The 16,614-nt window shown below is 44.8% G+C and overlaps 1 protein-coding gene across 3 annotated transcripts in view; it reads right to left on the bottom strand.

Annotated features, from left to right (window-relative positions):
- Positions 1-9,260, bottom strand: part of RNF17 (ring finger protein 17) — a 220,853-nt gene extending 211,593 nt beyond the window's left edge. For 2 of the 3 annotated variants that reach the window (XM_038411698.2, XM_043504233.1), the window contains exons 1-4: positions 9,113-9,218; positions 6,623-6,735; positions 1,712-1,803; positions 840-931 (exon numbers count right to left, since the gene is read on the bottom strand). In XM_038411698.2, the coding sequence (XP_038267626.1) occupies positions 840-931; positions 1,712-1,803; positions 6,623-6,735; positions 9,113-9,188 (373 nt within the window). In that variant the 5' untranslated portion in view covers positions 9,189-9,218. Of the gene's footprint in view, positions 1-839; positions 932-1,711; positions 1,804-6,622; positions 6,736-9,112 lie in introns of all 3 variants that reach the window. The other variant, XM_038411672.2, reaches the window with a different exon arrangement.
- Positions 9,261-16,614: the final 7,354 nt, after the last annotated feature.

Raw genomic sequence — 16,614 nt, 5'->3', positions numbered from 1 at the left:
TCTCCCCTTCCCCGCAGCCTCAGCATGCCGCACCGCCAGCGCTCTGGCCCGCCGCTCCTGCCGGGCAGCGCAGCACGCTCAAGCTGGACTGCGAGCTCCTGCTTCTTTGAGCAGCATGGTAAGGGGACAAGGGGGTTGGATAAGAGGCAGGGAGTCCCGGGGGGCAGGATAGGGGTCAGGGCAGTCAGGGGACGGGAGGGGTTGGACGGGGGTGGTGGATGAGTGGGAGGTGTCAGATAGGGGGCAGGGGACAGGCTGTTTGGGGAGGCACAGACTTCCCTACCCGGCATTCCATACAGTTTCGCAACCCCGATGTGGCCCTCGGGCCAAAAAGTTTGCCCACCCCGGCATACTATGTATAATTATACTTCAAAATACACATTTTCCAGTTTTATTATGGAGCATTTCCCACCCACAAACCACATTTCTGATATGCTGGAAAATTTCACGGACAACTATTCTTTCATGTCTAACTTTTTCCTTCTCTTATTTTTATTAAATTCATTGTTTTTCTTTTCTAATGTCTTTAAATTAGTCAAATAATTTTAAAGTCATTGTGAAAGGTCTAAGTTGAGCCAGCACAATTCAAAATCCTAAAATCTGGATTAAAATTTAATTAGTAAAATAGCCTATAAGTATTGTTCTGCTGCTGCAGAACAATTCAGAATGTTGCCTTTGCAGGTGCCAAGTTTTCCCAGTAGAAGAAAGAAAATAAATTGATACAAGTAGAGTAAGCCCCAGTGATAGCCCCCTCTCTCCCAAGAATAGCTAGTAACTAACCATATATACAGGACATCTAAAAAGCACCAAAAATAAAAGTCAAGAGCAAAAAGTCTTACCTTCTGAATTGATGTCCTCCAACATACGACATAAATAATTGTTTCCTCTGTTTGATATGGTGAGGTTGTCCTGTAAAGTCTGAAGACTTTGCCTTCAGCATAAAAATATTTTTAAAGTGTGGTGTTTTTTGTTTTTTTTTTTTTTAAAAAGACCTCAAACTATGCACAAATACTCCCCCTCGCCCCAGGGTTCAAAGCTCCTATATATTCTAGGATCATTTGAACTGACCCATTATGACTCAAATATATACTTTAATACATTCTTTGCAAGCAATATAATGTTTCATTTTAGCCATGTTGAGTCCTGAGACTATTATTAACTAGAAATAGCTACCGGGTGAAATCTTTACCCTATTGAAATCAATGCGAGTTTTGCCATTAACCTTAATGGGGCCAGGATTTCACCTACTGTGTACCATGCAAACCACAGTATACAATACATACATTCTTTCTTCATAGTGACAACACGCTTAATATACATTGATAATATAAATGTAATTCTTTGAAAGCCCGGGGAAAACTTTAATTGGCCAAATTAAAAACCCACAAGACTGAATGCAAAGAGCAAATACTGTAGAGCTTCATCTATAGCACCATTCCTAAGAACTATGTACAATTTGTTATAGTATTAAATAGAAACTCTGCACTGCAGAATTAAGAACCCCTTTCCAAGCATATAAAGTCAGATACATCTTATGTTAGCCACTTTTGTTGTTCTTACCAGGAACCTAATAAAAAAGGTTTATAAGAAAGAATCATCAAATTTTATATATATTCACTGTCATTCTCTGACTAATTAAGTTGTAAAATATACTTCAATATAAATTCAATTTAAAAAACTGGAGTAATCTCAAGATTTACATAACACGTACTTTGCAGCCTGCAGTTTTCTTGTATAAAGTTCTTCTTCCACATAGTCATCCACTGGGTAGAAACCTTGGTTTGTATTTACAGTGGTAATAGCCTTTCAAGTCAAACAATAAAACTGCTTTAACATTTATGTTGTACAATTATGCACTCTACACTTTTTTAAAAATCCAACTTTAGCCAATACCAGATAAACTATAAACTCATTTTGGGCCTTTCATAGCTAGCTGGCTATTAAGTTCTATCACACACACACAGTGATTGACTCAAGTATTTTAGTCTAAACGTCTTAACAATTTAATAGCTCAGGGAAGGGCACTATCCAAGTCCATGAAGGAACCAAGCATCCCTTGGCAATAGGTGCAGCCTGCAAGTGCATGGCCTACATCTTCTAACTGGCCACAGTGGCAAAAGGGAGCATGGAACCATGAAGATCCCACTTAGTAATAAGCAGCAATTCTGATCACTCCACATCTGAAGCAACTCAGTTATACCAAAGAGGGTATGGAACGTTAAAACCAGAAGGCTGATCTATTCTGTCATATGATAGGAATTTTACCTGCATTTTGAGCTTTTACTGAAAGATTATGTTACATGAATGTGCACACTATAGCTAAATATGGTACTGAAACAGATGCAGCTACACTAATTTCAGTGATAAAGCAGTGTGTTTATTTCTATGTGACTTGATCATTTTTCTGGAACCCAAGGAAGTTAAATGGACCATGATAGGTTAGACCAACACCTATCAGGGATGCTCTAGATAGGGGTGGGCATACTTTTTGGCCTGAGGGCCACATCGGGGTTCTGAAAATGTATGGAGGACCGGGTAGGGAAGGCTGTGCCTCCCCAAACAGCCTGGTCCCCGCCCCCATCAGAACCGCCGACCCATCCAACCCCCCCTGCTCCTTGTCCCCTGACCACCCCCTCCTGGGACCCCCCACCCCCTGTCCCCGACTGTTCCGACCCCATCCACCCCCCCACAGGCCCCGAGACTCCCGTGCCTATTCAACCCCCCGTTTCCCATCCCCTGACTGCCCCCCCGAACCTCCACCCCACCCAACCGCCCCGACTGCTCCCCGGGACCCGCTGCCCCTTATCCAACAACCCCCCGCCCCAACCATGCTGCTCAAAGCAGCAGGACTGTCAGCCACGCCGCCCGGCCAGAGCCAGCTACGCTGCCTGGCAGGAGCTCGGAGCCCTGCCGCCCAGAGCACTGGTGGCAAGGCGAGCTCAGGCTGCGGGGGAGGATGGACAGCAGTGAAGGGGCTGGGGGCAAGCCTCCCTGACTGGGTGCTCAAGGGTTTGGCAGGACGGTCTCATGGGCCCGATGTGGCCCACGGGCCGTAGTTTGCCCATCTCTGCTCTAGATAATACTTAGTCCTGCCAGGAGTGCAGGGGACTGACTAGATGACCTCTCGAGGTCCCTTCCTGTCCTATGATTTTCTGTTTTTTTTTTTTTTGTTTTTTTTTTTAAATTCTTCATAAAAACCCCACAGGTCACTTATAATTCCCATAACAAAACATTTGGCTTTAATCCCATATGGAAGTATAAGTAACAGCATATAGTAAATTTATTGTGTTAATACAAATGAGTTATAGTTACTTGGTAAATATATTTAAATGCGCAAGTCAGTAAATTCAAAAGTATAAACCATAATTTTTACTTAGTGCAGTCTTTAGTACTAAAAAACTTATTTTCCAAAGATTATACCACAGTTGAAGAAAAAAAAAAACTTCTCTCACTTGGAGTTTGTTATACAAGATCAGATTAAAAAAAAAAAAAAAAAAGTCCACTCAGCGGTTTCAAGTTTTGTAAAAAACATTTCACAAACATTTCCCCCCTCCCCGCCCAAGCACACTACAATACATTATGAACCAATTACTACACAAAGTTATTCTAGTTGTTTTGGCAGTTTGAAAAAAAAATTCCAATTGTTCAAGATATTTGTGGGGCTAGTTTGTGCAGGTGAAAAAATTTAAGAGTTCTAGATACACAGGTAGATAACAGAATTTTTGAGAATTATAAAGAGCCAAAAGAGTCTACTGAGTAAATACACATACAGGTTGAACTTCTCTAATCCAGCATTCCTTGGTCAGGCAACCTCTGTGGTCCGGCATAGGCGCTGACCCCTTGGGTGCTCCAGAGCTGGAGCACCCACAGGGAAAAATTAGTTGGTGCAGAGCATTCACCGGAACCCAGCTCCCCGCTCTGCCTCTCTCCCTCCGTGCCTCTTGCGCGCCAGCGGCCCCGCACTTACCAACTCCTCCTCCTCCCTCCTAGCACTTCCGGAGCGCCATGAATCAGCTGATTTGCAGCATTCAAGCTCCGGGAGGGAGGGGGAAGACCTGGGGTCAGTGGCTGGGACCGGCATTGGAGCCTCCTGGCGGGGGGCCAGCAGCCGCGACCCCAGGTGCCAGTGGTGCCCCCAGGATAGGGGCCACGCTCAGCACAAAGCTTGGAGGTGCTGCAGCACACCCCGCACCTCTACTTCCTGTGCCTATGGAGACCCGCTGGCACGCTTAAATTGACCTCCCATTGTTCAGCAAATTCTCTGGTTTGGCACCAGTCAGGTCCTGAGGGTGCCGCACTAGAGAGGTTCAACCTATATAAAATATATGCAAATAACTTGCAGTGTTTGCAAACAGGCTACTCTAAACCGTTCTCATATATAAACAGTTTGAATAAGTTTATGATAATGCAAATGCAAAGATAATACCTATGTCAAGAATACATTAGAGCCAAAGACTATCACGCAGCATTTCCTAGCTTTTGTTGGGATTAAGATACGTCTGTCTTATCTTCACCTAACTGTGCTTGGGAAATGCAGTGCCTATTCCACAGCATAGACGAGCAAACTACAGAATCCCATCTTCAGACCTCTGCAGTACCTAGACACAACTACAGGGGTCACATTTGAATCAATAAATCCCAAGAGCCTCCATACATTGGTATTAATGACAATGGTTTCCCCCAAATAATTACAATATAAATACAGTAGCTAGTACCTCAGATAACATTTTTTAAATGTTGATAACTATAGACTTGTTTTTAAAAAAAAGGGAGAGAGAGACAACGACTATTGTATACGAGAGGTAAGCAGAAAGCACCTGTCCTACCTCTGAATTTCCTGGCTTCTCTCAGTTTTACTAGACAGCGGGGAGCGCATCTTCCATCCCAGGTAGACACAAGCACTAGCTCCGCTCAAGCTAGTATGCCAAAAAGAGCAGCATGGTCATTGCAGTATGCACAGCAGCTTGGGCTAGCTGCCCACTCAGACACGGGAGGGTGGTGGCGGTGGGGGAAGCTTGTATTCAGGCAACTAACTCAAGCCATGGCCTGTACTGCGATGACCACATTGCTCTTATTAGCACTCTAGCTTAAGTGGAGCTAGCATGTGTCTGTCTATCCAGGCTGGAAAGCATGCTCCCAACTGCAACGTAGACATACCCTTACAGTAGGTCTTCACCAGTGTTCCCTCTAATTTTTCCCACACATGTGCGGAATGAATTTTGTTCTGTGCACCAACATGGCGGTGATGTGTCACACATGACCTCCATATTGGTGCACACAACAAAATTCATGTGGTGGGAGATGGGACAGAGGGGTTCGTAGTGTGAAAGGCGGCTCAGGGCTGGGGCAGAGGGTTAGGGTGCAGGGATGCAAGGGCTCTAACTGGGGGTGCGGGCTCTGGGGTGGGGCCAGGGATGAGGGTTTTGGGGTGCAGGAGAGTGCTCTGGAGCAACAGTGGGAAGAGAGGACTCCCCCCAACTCTCTCTCCCCTCCCACAGCAGCACCTTGGGGGAGGGGAAGATGCACCTCTCCCCACTGTAGCAGTTCCAGGGTCAGGGCTGCCTGGGTTCCTCTGCCTCTCCCCCGTCTGGCCCGGGCCACCTGTGTTCCTGCCGCCCCAGTAGGTCCTGGTGGGCCGGGTTTCCTGAATGCTTGCGTGGCACTAATTAGGCTGCTGCATGGCTGCACAGCTTACAGGGAACTTAGCTCTTCGCTGCAAAGTTTACTCGAGTTAGCTACGCTCCAGTTACTTCTCGAGTTAGGGCACCACACTGCAAAAAAAACACTAGACCAGCTGCGTCCACATTGTTCCTGCACTTTCTTGGGCCATTCTTTGTGCAGCAGCAAGATGAGCCACATTACAAATTATTTCCCACTGAATTGTCTGTCCTTTCTGGGCACATAAGAAAATGTTGGGAAGACATTGGGGGACTAGTGTCATTTCAGTGGAGCTAGCCTGAGCCTAGATGATAGTGGTTATTTCAACAGCTTATGAGTTGTGCTAACTTGAGCTTTATATCCCAATGGGTTAGCCAACTCATATTAAAAGCACACCACACTCCAGTTAAAGGTTTGAGTGGGGACCAGACTAGAATAGGGCAACATTCAAGTTATAACTTGAGTCAACTCTGCAGTGAAGAGAAGCCCGTAAAGTTAACTGAATATACATATTCTTCATTAAGGATACAATTCTGTCATGGAGCAGCAGCCAGCCTCGGAGCCACCAGAGCAGCACTCTGACTGCTAGCCCCCCACTCTGGGTATTTTAATAAAAGTCAGGGACAGGTTGCGGGCTTCCATGAATTTTTATTGCCCACAACTTGTCCCTGACGTTTACTAAAAATACCTGTGACAGAATCTTAACCTTATTTATCATACGTTAAACTAACTTTTAAAAAGGACTAATGAGAATACCTTTTTGTACCACACAGATTAAAAAAAAACAAAACCCAAACACCTTAGTATTTAAAATAGTATAGAAATATATCTCAGATAACACTGACAAGATTAGTTTTTTCTTCTTCACATTATCTGAAAGCTCCCTTTAGTTGCTTAATATTATATTTCAAATTGCAAATAATTCTACAAAGGACCTTGACATGTTTGTGGAACAAACACTTACCTCACAGTCAAGACACACTATTATACTTGACTCCTGTGTTACCGATAAACACAATTCACAAAAGATATGTCCACACTGTAATGCATGATGACGAGCTCCTGATGAAATCAAGTCTATAAGTAAAAGTTAGCAAAATCCAGATTTACTGCTTGAATCTTTTACATTTACCAACATTAAAAAAGGGACTGTTGCCATATTTAAATTAAAGCATAGCTACACAATCTTGCAAAAGCATTGGTCTTGCTGATGAAGTAATCCAGTAGCATTATCAGGACAACCACCTTTTCTCTCTGAAACTGTAAGCAGGTGGTAATATCTTTTATTGGATCAACTTCTGTGATGAGAGACATAAACTTTCAAGATTACACAGAGCTCTTCTTCAGGTCTCTCTAATATCCTGGGACCAACATAGGTACAACAACACTGCACGCAATATTACAGTTTCAGGCATTTATAAAGCTTATCAAAAATAATGGTACTCCAAGAAAAAGCCAGGTGCACAGAAAGATCTGTGCCTCCTACAGTCTAGCAGTTTCCCCATCTTTGCAATTTTCTCTAAGGCTCAACAAAAAACACAGTGACACTGACTTGGCTCCAGTCAGTTGCTGTTGTACTAAAGTTTAGATCATTTAATTGTACTGATAGGGAATTTTACAGGGATATTTTACAGGGGAAAAGCAGCAATAACTGTAACACAGGCATTAAAAATATCTGTTTAGCTAGCATCTGTAAAACTACTGATTTAAGCTAAACAGACATAAGCCAGGTTTATAGTAACGTAAAAAGATTATACACACACACAATTGCACCAGTTTAGCTAACTCAGCATAAAATCACTCCCGTAATTGAAGTGGCACAGAAGTTTGCAAATAATCTAGGTCTAAAATATTATCCCTTTGTGCTCAGAATTGTTTTGGACTCTTAATACACGAGTTTCTTTTTGGAGAGACTGCTTCAAACCCTTCACTTTTAACATACAAAAAACCCATTCTACTGCAGATTATTAAACTACACTGATTTATTGTAAAAGCTTAACTGAAACAGTACATAGCTAGTGTCTATTAACAAAGTAGTTCCATTCAGCACTGTAAGCTAGGTATTACGTATTTTCACCCATAGGTGCTGACTCCATGGGTGCTCAGGGGCTCAAGCACCCACAGAGAAAAAATAGGGTTGCTCAGCACCCATAGGGCTGGACTGGGCTGCTACTCTAATGATCCCGGGGCTAGCTGCTAAACAGCTCTGCAGCCCCTGGCCCTGCGCCCCCAATCAGCTTTTCAGCAGATCAGCTGTTGAGCAGGGCTGCCCTGCCATTCACTCTTCTCTGCCCCCTCCTCCCCTCACTGCCCTTAAGGCAGGAGGGAGCAGCAAGGCGCAAGCAGCAGGTAGGAGGTATTCAGGGGAGGGGGTCTGGATGGTGGAATGGGGGCAGGAAGAGGTGGAGTGGGGGTGGGCCCTCAGGGGACAGGCAGAGGGGGTGTGGGGCCCCCACTAGCAAAACCAAAACTCAGCTCAGCACCTTTGTTTTCTTCTGTACCACTGCATTTGGACCATGAATGGCACTCACATATCACAGTGATGCACATTTCTAAAATGCCTAAAATGAACAGGACAAGGGAGCAAAGTCCACCATCACACAAATACATACTTCCTCTTTTTTTTTTTTTTCCACCAAATGCATCCGATGAAGTGAGCTGTAGCTCACAAAAGCTTATGCTCTAATAAATTTGTTAGTCTCTAAGGTGCCACAAGTACTGCTTTTCTTTATACTTCCTCTTACATCCATTACAAGTACTCAGCACATCCCTATTTGATCTCCTTCCTCCCAACTCCAGGTTTTGTTTCTTTTTGCTGACCTTCATCCCTTTGCACCCCCATCGGATGCTGGCCACAGCACCTGGGGGCAGCGGGACCAGGCTCTTAGGGTAGGTGGGACTGGCCAGATCACATGCCCATTCACAGGGCAGAGCCGATCACTACAGGCCGGACTGTGCCCCCCCAGCACAGGCGCGCCCTGTAACAGCAAAGGCGGGTGCGTGCAGTTGAAGGCCCAGGGCTGACGGGCAGCGGGAGGGACACGCCAGGCCACAAGCAGCGGCATCTACCGGAGTCTCTCCCACCAGCACCGCGCGATCGGAAGCTTACGAGCCCGGCACGAGGGAGACGACACGGCCGAGGAACACGAGCAGGTGGAGGCCCAGCGCCGTGCGGGGAAAGGGCGTCTCTCGGGGGGCCCGCGGCCGGGCAGCGGAGGCTCGTTGGCACCGCACCTGAGGCCTCTCCCGCCAACGGCTGAAGGAGCCGCGGGGTAGGGGGCAGGGCAGCCCGGCGCGCCCCGCCCTGGGTCCGGCTAACTGAAGGGAGGCATGAGTCGAGTTGGCCCCCGCGCGAGAGAAGCGCGCGCCCGCAGAGGCCCAAGGGAGCCGTTGGGACCCGCCTCTCAGGGTGCAGGGGAAGGGCCCAGGCCCGCAGTGCGTGGCCCCCTCTCACCTTGGGAGACAACTGTTCCGCGTCGCGAGCACCTGACGCACGGCAGCCCCGGGGGCTCGTCCCGCGCCGCCGCCATCTCGCGCCTGCCCACCAGCAGCACGCGGACCGGAGCAACAGCCAGCACGGCACGTGCCCTCCGCCACCAGCCAATAGCAGCCGCCCTCCCTTCGCCCAGCAGCCAATCATCGCGTGGTGATGGCCACATGGCAAGGCCTCCTCCCTGTTACTAGGTAGGGGAACCACCTAGTGGGTTCTGGAGTAGCAGCCGTGTTAGTCTCTATTCGCAAAAAGAAAAGAAGGACTTGTGGCACCTTAGAGACTCACAAATTTATTTGAGCATAAGCTACAGCCCACTTCATCAGTTCTGGTGAACTACTGGGGTCAGGTTATTCAGCAGGCCCAGGGGGATGGCCAGCAATGGAACCTAGGCTTCTGAGTCCCCTCTGGTGCACTGTCATCTGGACCACCCTGCCATGAGACCGCTGAGCTTCCTGGCGTAGAGCTGTCACTGGTCACCACATTTGTGCCATGGTAGATCATTGGCCCTACCTGCCTCTAACAGTGATTAACTATTACGTGGCCCAGCAGTGGTCATGAAACCCCATGGCTTAAAAATATAATTCAGAAGTTGAAGGCACTGTCACTGATGTTATAACATCTATTTTTTAAAGATGTAAGTGTTTTCTTTGGTTAGAACAGATCAAATAATATTTATGGGTTGAATAAATTATTCAATGTCACTTCTGTAGTGTTCCCCCACTCTTATTTTATTTTTGATTAGCATGGACTTGAATCCCTTAGGTTTCTGTTTCAAGTCAACTAAAACAAAACAGTCAAACCCCTCAAATTTCTCCTGGCTTCCATGACAAAGCCAGCAAAAATGGCAAGTTTACATGTGGTTTCTATGCAAATCCAGAAGCCAGCCCAGGTTTGCTGCAAACTGAGGGCAGGTCTACATTTAAAACACTGCTGTGCATCACTGTAGCACACCAGTGAAGATGCTACTATGCCAGCACAAGAGCTTCTCCCATCATCATAGTTAATCCACCTCCATGAAAGGCAATAGCTGGGTTGACGGGAGTGTCCACATAGCACTGTCTACTTTGGGGATTGGGTCAGTATAACTGCATCACTCAGGGGTGAGGATTTTTCACACCCCGGAGCGACATAATTATAACAATATAAGTTTATAGGGTAGACCTGGCCTGAGTTAATGTTGTTTATTATTACTAAATTCACACAGCCCAGAATAAGACTAGCTTCCTACTCCAAATTCATAACTGGAGAATATAAATATATGGCTTGAAGCCTACTACTTGAGTAGGGCTGAAGGATGTGGCACGGACATAGTTCAAAGTCCATGAGGTGGGTTTGCAAACTTTGCATAGCTATATATTAGGTTTTTGTAACTGGCATATTAATATTTCAATGAGTGAGGCAAATACCAAAACTGTATTTTGAGGGGGGAGCTGAAGGAGTCAATGGCAGTACTTACTGCACAAGCATAGGGAGAGTATTCCAGACACAGGGGTAGTGTGGAAGGAGGCATACAGATAGAAGTGAGAGGATACAAAGAGAAAGATACACATATTAGCAAACTCATAATTAACCTGATCTGAGTTTAGTGGAGTGAAATACTGACTCCATTGAAGTCATTTGTAAAACTCTCATTGCAGCCAGGGTGTGTAACAAAATCCCAAACTAGGCAAGTTTCAGTTGGTTTTGGTTATATTTTACAGTAATGCCTATAGGCCTCAATTGGGATTAGGGTCCCATTGTTGTAGGTGCTTTATATATAAAGACATGATCCCTGCCAAACAAATAATTACAGTACAATAACAGTTTTGCACAAGTCTAAGCATGTAACAGTCATTGTTTAAACGTTAGTTGCATGACTGTGATGTGAAGGGCACACGTTTTCCAATGTTCCTAGGATAGCAACAACCCTAAAGTTGCTTCTGCTTGTAAAAGTAGATGCTAGGTTGGTTTGCTTCGGTGACAATCAACTCTTTGGTGAGGGGTGTGCCTATATTTGCTTATTGTCTGGGCTTCAGATATAGTCTATAGATGAATGAACAAGTTTAAATATAAACAACTTCATACATTAGATATCATTTTACTGTCCATTAATTTATTCAAATGTATGAAAGTATCTATAGGTGCATATCCTATACTCTATGTCTATTCCACAAAATAAGATGAAAAATATGATAAAGGACTTGTAAAAGCATGAGCTGTCGCTTTAATAGCCTGGTAGGGGGACAGGGTGCAGCTGACCCTACCCCAGAAAGAAGCCCAGCAGACAGGTGCTGGGAATCAGCTGAAACAGTTGATTAGCACCTCCTGAGTGGCACACGCTCTCAGTTGAAATATAAAGAAGAGCTCAGGAATTAAGGGGGTGGGGAGTGAGTTAAGGGAGGGTATTATTTGGCTAATAGAACAGATGGTAGACCCGGTGAAGTTCCCATCAGGTTGGAAAGTGCTATACCTGGTAGCTGCTAGAGATTAGAGAACCTGAGTCTGAACCTGTAACCAGACAAGACAGTTGTTAGTGTTGCTTTTTGTATGCTTTCTTTGCTTTGTTCAGGAAGCTAGCAAACGGAGCCATGAAAGGGACAGAAACCTAACTTTGGTGTATCTAGCTAGCTGTCTATCTATCCCTGACTGGTAACTAGGGACATTAGTCTACAGGACTATGTATAAATATGCACCAATACTTTATCCATTAGTACATAACACATTTTATAAATTTCAACAAAAACCAATAGATATTCTTCTACATAGTTATCTAGAACTATTTTACACATGTAATTTACTATTTAATGAGTATGTAAGCTGTGCATTAAGTGGGTTTTTTTGTATAATATAAATAAATGCTAAAAAAAAAAAAAAAGGGGGGGGGCTTCTAAACTATAGCCACAAGATGGTAGCATAGATTAACTATAGTTAGGTTCACTCTCAGTATCTTCACTGCAAAGAGAAAGTGTAATTGTAGCACTGTGAGTAGCCATACCCATGCTAATTTTAGCCAGATCAGGTAACAGTACCTGCGAAGAAGTGGCAGCATAGTAGTAGCCAGAGTCCCTGTCAGGCTTGTTTTCGGGCAGCTACCCAGAGTACAAGCACATGCCACTGCATCTTCACTCCTATTGTTACCTGTGCTAGCTAGGCACATTCACTTTGCAATGAAGACATACCCCCTGACTAATACAGGTCCTACTTGCTTTTATTCACATGAGTAATCCCATTGGCTTCATCAGCCTTTCTGTACTGGAAAATGTGCTGTTTTACAAACATGAAGTTAAAGACAAGATACTCTTTCTATTTCAAATTGACCTCATGGATGAGAGTGAATGTTATGGGGTAGTCTGCCCCATAAGGGTAGTGGGGTCTAGTGGTCAGCTCACCCTGTCACATGGCATGGCCAGTTAAGAGTCTGAAAGGTCCAGTTATATATACAAGGACCTGGGAGCTATTCAGAGTGAGGAAGTGGTTCCAAGAGTGAGAAATATTTGGAAGGAAATCCCATTACTGTTTCTTTAAGGGCCAGGGGTCAATTAGTAGCTCCCATCTCCCCACAACCAACTGGGAATGAGAACATAAGAATGGCCATACTGGGTCAGACCAAAATGCCAACCAGCCCAGTATCCTGTCTACCAACAGTGACCAATGCCAGGTGCCCCAGAGGGAGTGAACCTAACAGGTAATGATCAAGTGATCTCTCTCCTGCCATCCATCTCCACCATCTGACAAACAGAGGCTAGGGACACCATTCCTTACCCATCCTGGCTAATAGCCATTAATGGATTTAACCTCCATGAATTTATCCAGTTCTCTTTTAAACCCTTTTATAGTCCTAGCCTTTACAACCTCCACAGGCAAGGAGTTCCACAGGTTGACTCTGCACTGAGTGAAGAAGAACTTCCTTTTATTTGTTTTAAACCTGCTACCCGTTAATTTCATTTGGTGGCCCCTAGTTCTTATATTATGAGAACAAGTAAATAACTTTTCCTTATTCACTTTCTTCACACCACTCATGATTTTATTTACCTCTATCATATCCCCCCTTAGTCTCCTCTTTTCCAAGCTGAAAAGTCCTAGCCTCTTTAATATGGGACCCGTTCCAACCCCCTAATCATTTTAGTTGCCCTTTTCTGAACCTTTTCTAATGCCAGTATATCTTTTTTGAGATGAGGGGATCCCATCTGTACGCAGTATTCAAGATGTGGGCGTACCATGGATTTATATAAGGGCAATAAGATATTCCTTGTCTTATTCTCTATCCCTTTTTTAATGATTCCTAACATCGCATTTGCTTTTTTGACTGCCACTGCATGCTGCATGGACGTCTTCAGAGAACTATCCACGATGATTCCAAGATCTTTCTCCTGATTAGTTGTAGCCCCCATCATATTGTATGTATAGTTGTGGTTATTTTTTCCAATGTGCATTACTTTACATTTATCCACATTAAATTTCATTTGCCATTTTGTTGCCCAAACACTTAGTTTTGTGAGATCTTTTTGAAGTTCTTCGCAGTCTGCTTTGGGAGAGCTGGGAGAAGGGGACCAGCAAAAAGGTTGCATGCTCTCTCAGCCACCAGGAGATATCAGCAGGGAAAGGCTAGCCTGTTGAGGAACCTGAAGTCTGATGGCTAATTAGGGAAAAGCTGGCAAAGGCCCTAGAGCTGGCTAATCCTGAATTCAGCTCCAGAGAAGAAAGCTGGGGAGACTCCTGTTTAAGGAGAAAGTGAGGGACTAATTAACATAGTCCAGTTCCAAGAGGAGAGCTGGAAATTCTCGCTTAAGTAAGGATTAAAAGGAGTAACCCAAAGAAGGAAGTGGGAAGGGTTCTAGCATGGGCAGCGGATATAATAGGCCAGGGGAAATTCTGCCTTTCCCAGCGCTGCCGCAGCCACTGGACCCCCAATTGTGGGGTTTCGCGGCAAAGTTTTTGCTTTATTATGACCCAGGAAGGTTCCAGGGCAGCTGAGGAGGCACATATCACCTGTTCAGCTGCCCCAGAACCTGCATGGGGCATATCAAAAGTGTCTTCTAACAGATGCTTTTCCCCTGGGCGGGTTGGGTCTAGGGAGGGAGGCATGGCATGGCATGGCTTTGGCCAGCCTCGGGCTCCTCCGGGTAGGGGGAGGTTCAGGGCTTTTCCTCCAGCCGGGGAGGGGATGGGGCTGGAAGCTCCGGGCTGCGGCTGGCCTGGGGCTCCTCTGGGTGGGGAGGGGGGTCTCGGGGCGCCAGCCCAGGGGAGCACGAGGATGGAAGGGGTGGAGCCGAAGGCTAGCCTCCCCAGAGGGGGGCTCCACCTGCCACCCATGGGTCCCAGAAACAGGTGCAAGTCTCCTGAAGGACGGAACCGGACATTGCTCCTTCTGCTACATTGCGAGAGATGAGGGAGGAGCAAGGGCGCAGCATGGTTAGGGGAGGGGGTGGAACTGAACGGGAAGAGGTGGGTTGGGGCGGGGTTGGGAAGAAGCAGGGTGGGACATTGGGGAAAGGGGTGGAATGGGGGTGGGGCTTGGCAGAGCTGGGGGGAGCACCCCCCAGCAGATTAGAAACTTGGCCCTCTGGTTTAAAAGGTGTAACAGATACAAGTTTACCATGACTATACAGTACCTATGCAGTGTTGTATCTGTGTCAGTCCCGGGATATGAGAGAGAAGGTGGGTGAGGTAATATCTTTATTGGACCAAACTCTGTTGGTGAGAGAGCTTATACAGGGCCCTTCTTCAGGTCTGGGAATACAGTATCTCTTAATTTGAGCACATTGGTTTAGTAAATGGTTGTCCTAGGTTTACTGGAAGTCTATCTGTGGTTTCCGCAGCCTCTTTAGTCTTCCATCTATGAAATTAATATTGGAGGAGCCCAGGTACTTTATTCACACCCCATGCAACACCATTTAATGCAAGGAGCCATCTGGGGGTATAACTGCAGGCAGAATTTGGCCCTATGTACTTTTGTGCCAAGTGCCCTAAAACTATGCTTATTTTAATTTAAAAAACATTTTCTATCCCAATGACAGTTTATGAAATTTGCTGTTCCTGTCTTCAGATGTACTACGTTAAGAGTGAAAATATGAAGTGAGAATTTGCATAGTGATATGTACATATTTAGAATGTACTTGTGCTTTTTGTAAATCATCCCAAACAGTTAAAAGAAACTCTGCTATTTTTAGTTCCTGTCATATGTCTCTTTACTATGGGTGTCATACGTAGTACGTTTTAATCTAAATTCAAACATTTTCTTGTATGGTTGAAAGGAATAAATTTATGAGCAGTTATTATTTCAACTGTCCCATTAGTTCAGTACATTGTTTTGTTCAGCATTACATTTAACAATATATTCTAATTTCTCTCTGCTTCCTTGTAGGAATCATATAGATTTGAATTCTAGAAATTCTGCCTTTACATACATCCCCATGTGACTTATTGCATTAATGAAGTTGCACAGAGTGTGGAATAGGGAAATATCAGACAGGATTTGAAGGTGTTACATTTGTACATGGCAAGAGAGACTACGACTGGAATAGTGTGACCATAGTTTAAAGATATTTAAAACATGGAGACTATTCAGAGAGGTCTACAAGATTGATTTGTGTCTGGAAAATATGCATTATAGTAAGAGACTTAAGGAGCTTGATCTTTTTAGATTATTGAAGAGAAAGTTGAGACAACTTGATCATGCTGAATAAGTATCTATACAAGGAGACAGTATGACACTAGAGGGCTCTTTACGCTATCAGACAAACATTTTTCTTACCTTAATTTCTAGCCTTTGAATCTTGATATGGCTTTAACAAGGAGGGTTATTGACTATTACCTGAGGATATGGTAAATCCTCCATCACTTGGGCTTTGAGCTAGTAACTGATACCACATAGATGGACTGTTGCGCCCGGGCAGAGCCCCATTGAAGTAAATGTAGCTCTGTGTAGGTGCAGCAGTCTCTGCCCATGATCTTTCATTTGCTGCACTGGGACCATGGAACGTCTAAATCATGACTGAATGTCTTTGTAAAAAATATGCTATAATTCAGTCAACACTGGGTGAAATTCTTTGTTATGCAGAGGGGTCAGACTATATGATCATAACAGTCCCTTCTGGCCCTAAAATCAATAAGAATTTCTCGTTATCTATAGAAGTCCTACCCAGAGGTCTCTTTCAGACAAAACTCCCTTCAGGATAAGACCACAGAGTATACTTTATAATTTATTTTATAAAAAGTAAGCTGAAAATGGGTAATTATTGGCTCTTAACTCATAACCACACAGCTCAGAACTCAATAACTTTATCGTAATAATATAGGATTGAAAGGGAACTCAGGAGATCATCTACTCCATCCCCCTGCTCTGAGACAGGACCAAGTACACCAAGACCATCCCTGACATGTGTCTGCCTGACTCTCACCAGTTTTTAAAAACCTCCAGTGATTGTGATTCCACAACCTCCCTTGGAAGCCTATTCCACTGCTTACCTATCCTTATAGTTAGA

The sequence above is a fragment of the Dermochelys coriacea genome, chromosome 1 (genome assembly GCF_009764565.3).
Source record: "Dermochelys coriacea isolate rDerCor1 chromosome 1, rDerCor1.pri.v4, whole genome shotgun sequence".
Taxonomy (NCBI): Eukaryota; Metazoa; Chordata; order Testudines; family Dermochelyidae; genus Dermochelys; species Dermochelys coriacea.
Note: the sequence above shows the minus strand (reverse complement) of the source record. Positions and strands in the feature narration are given on the sequence as shown.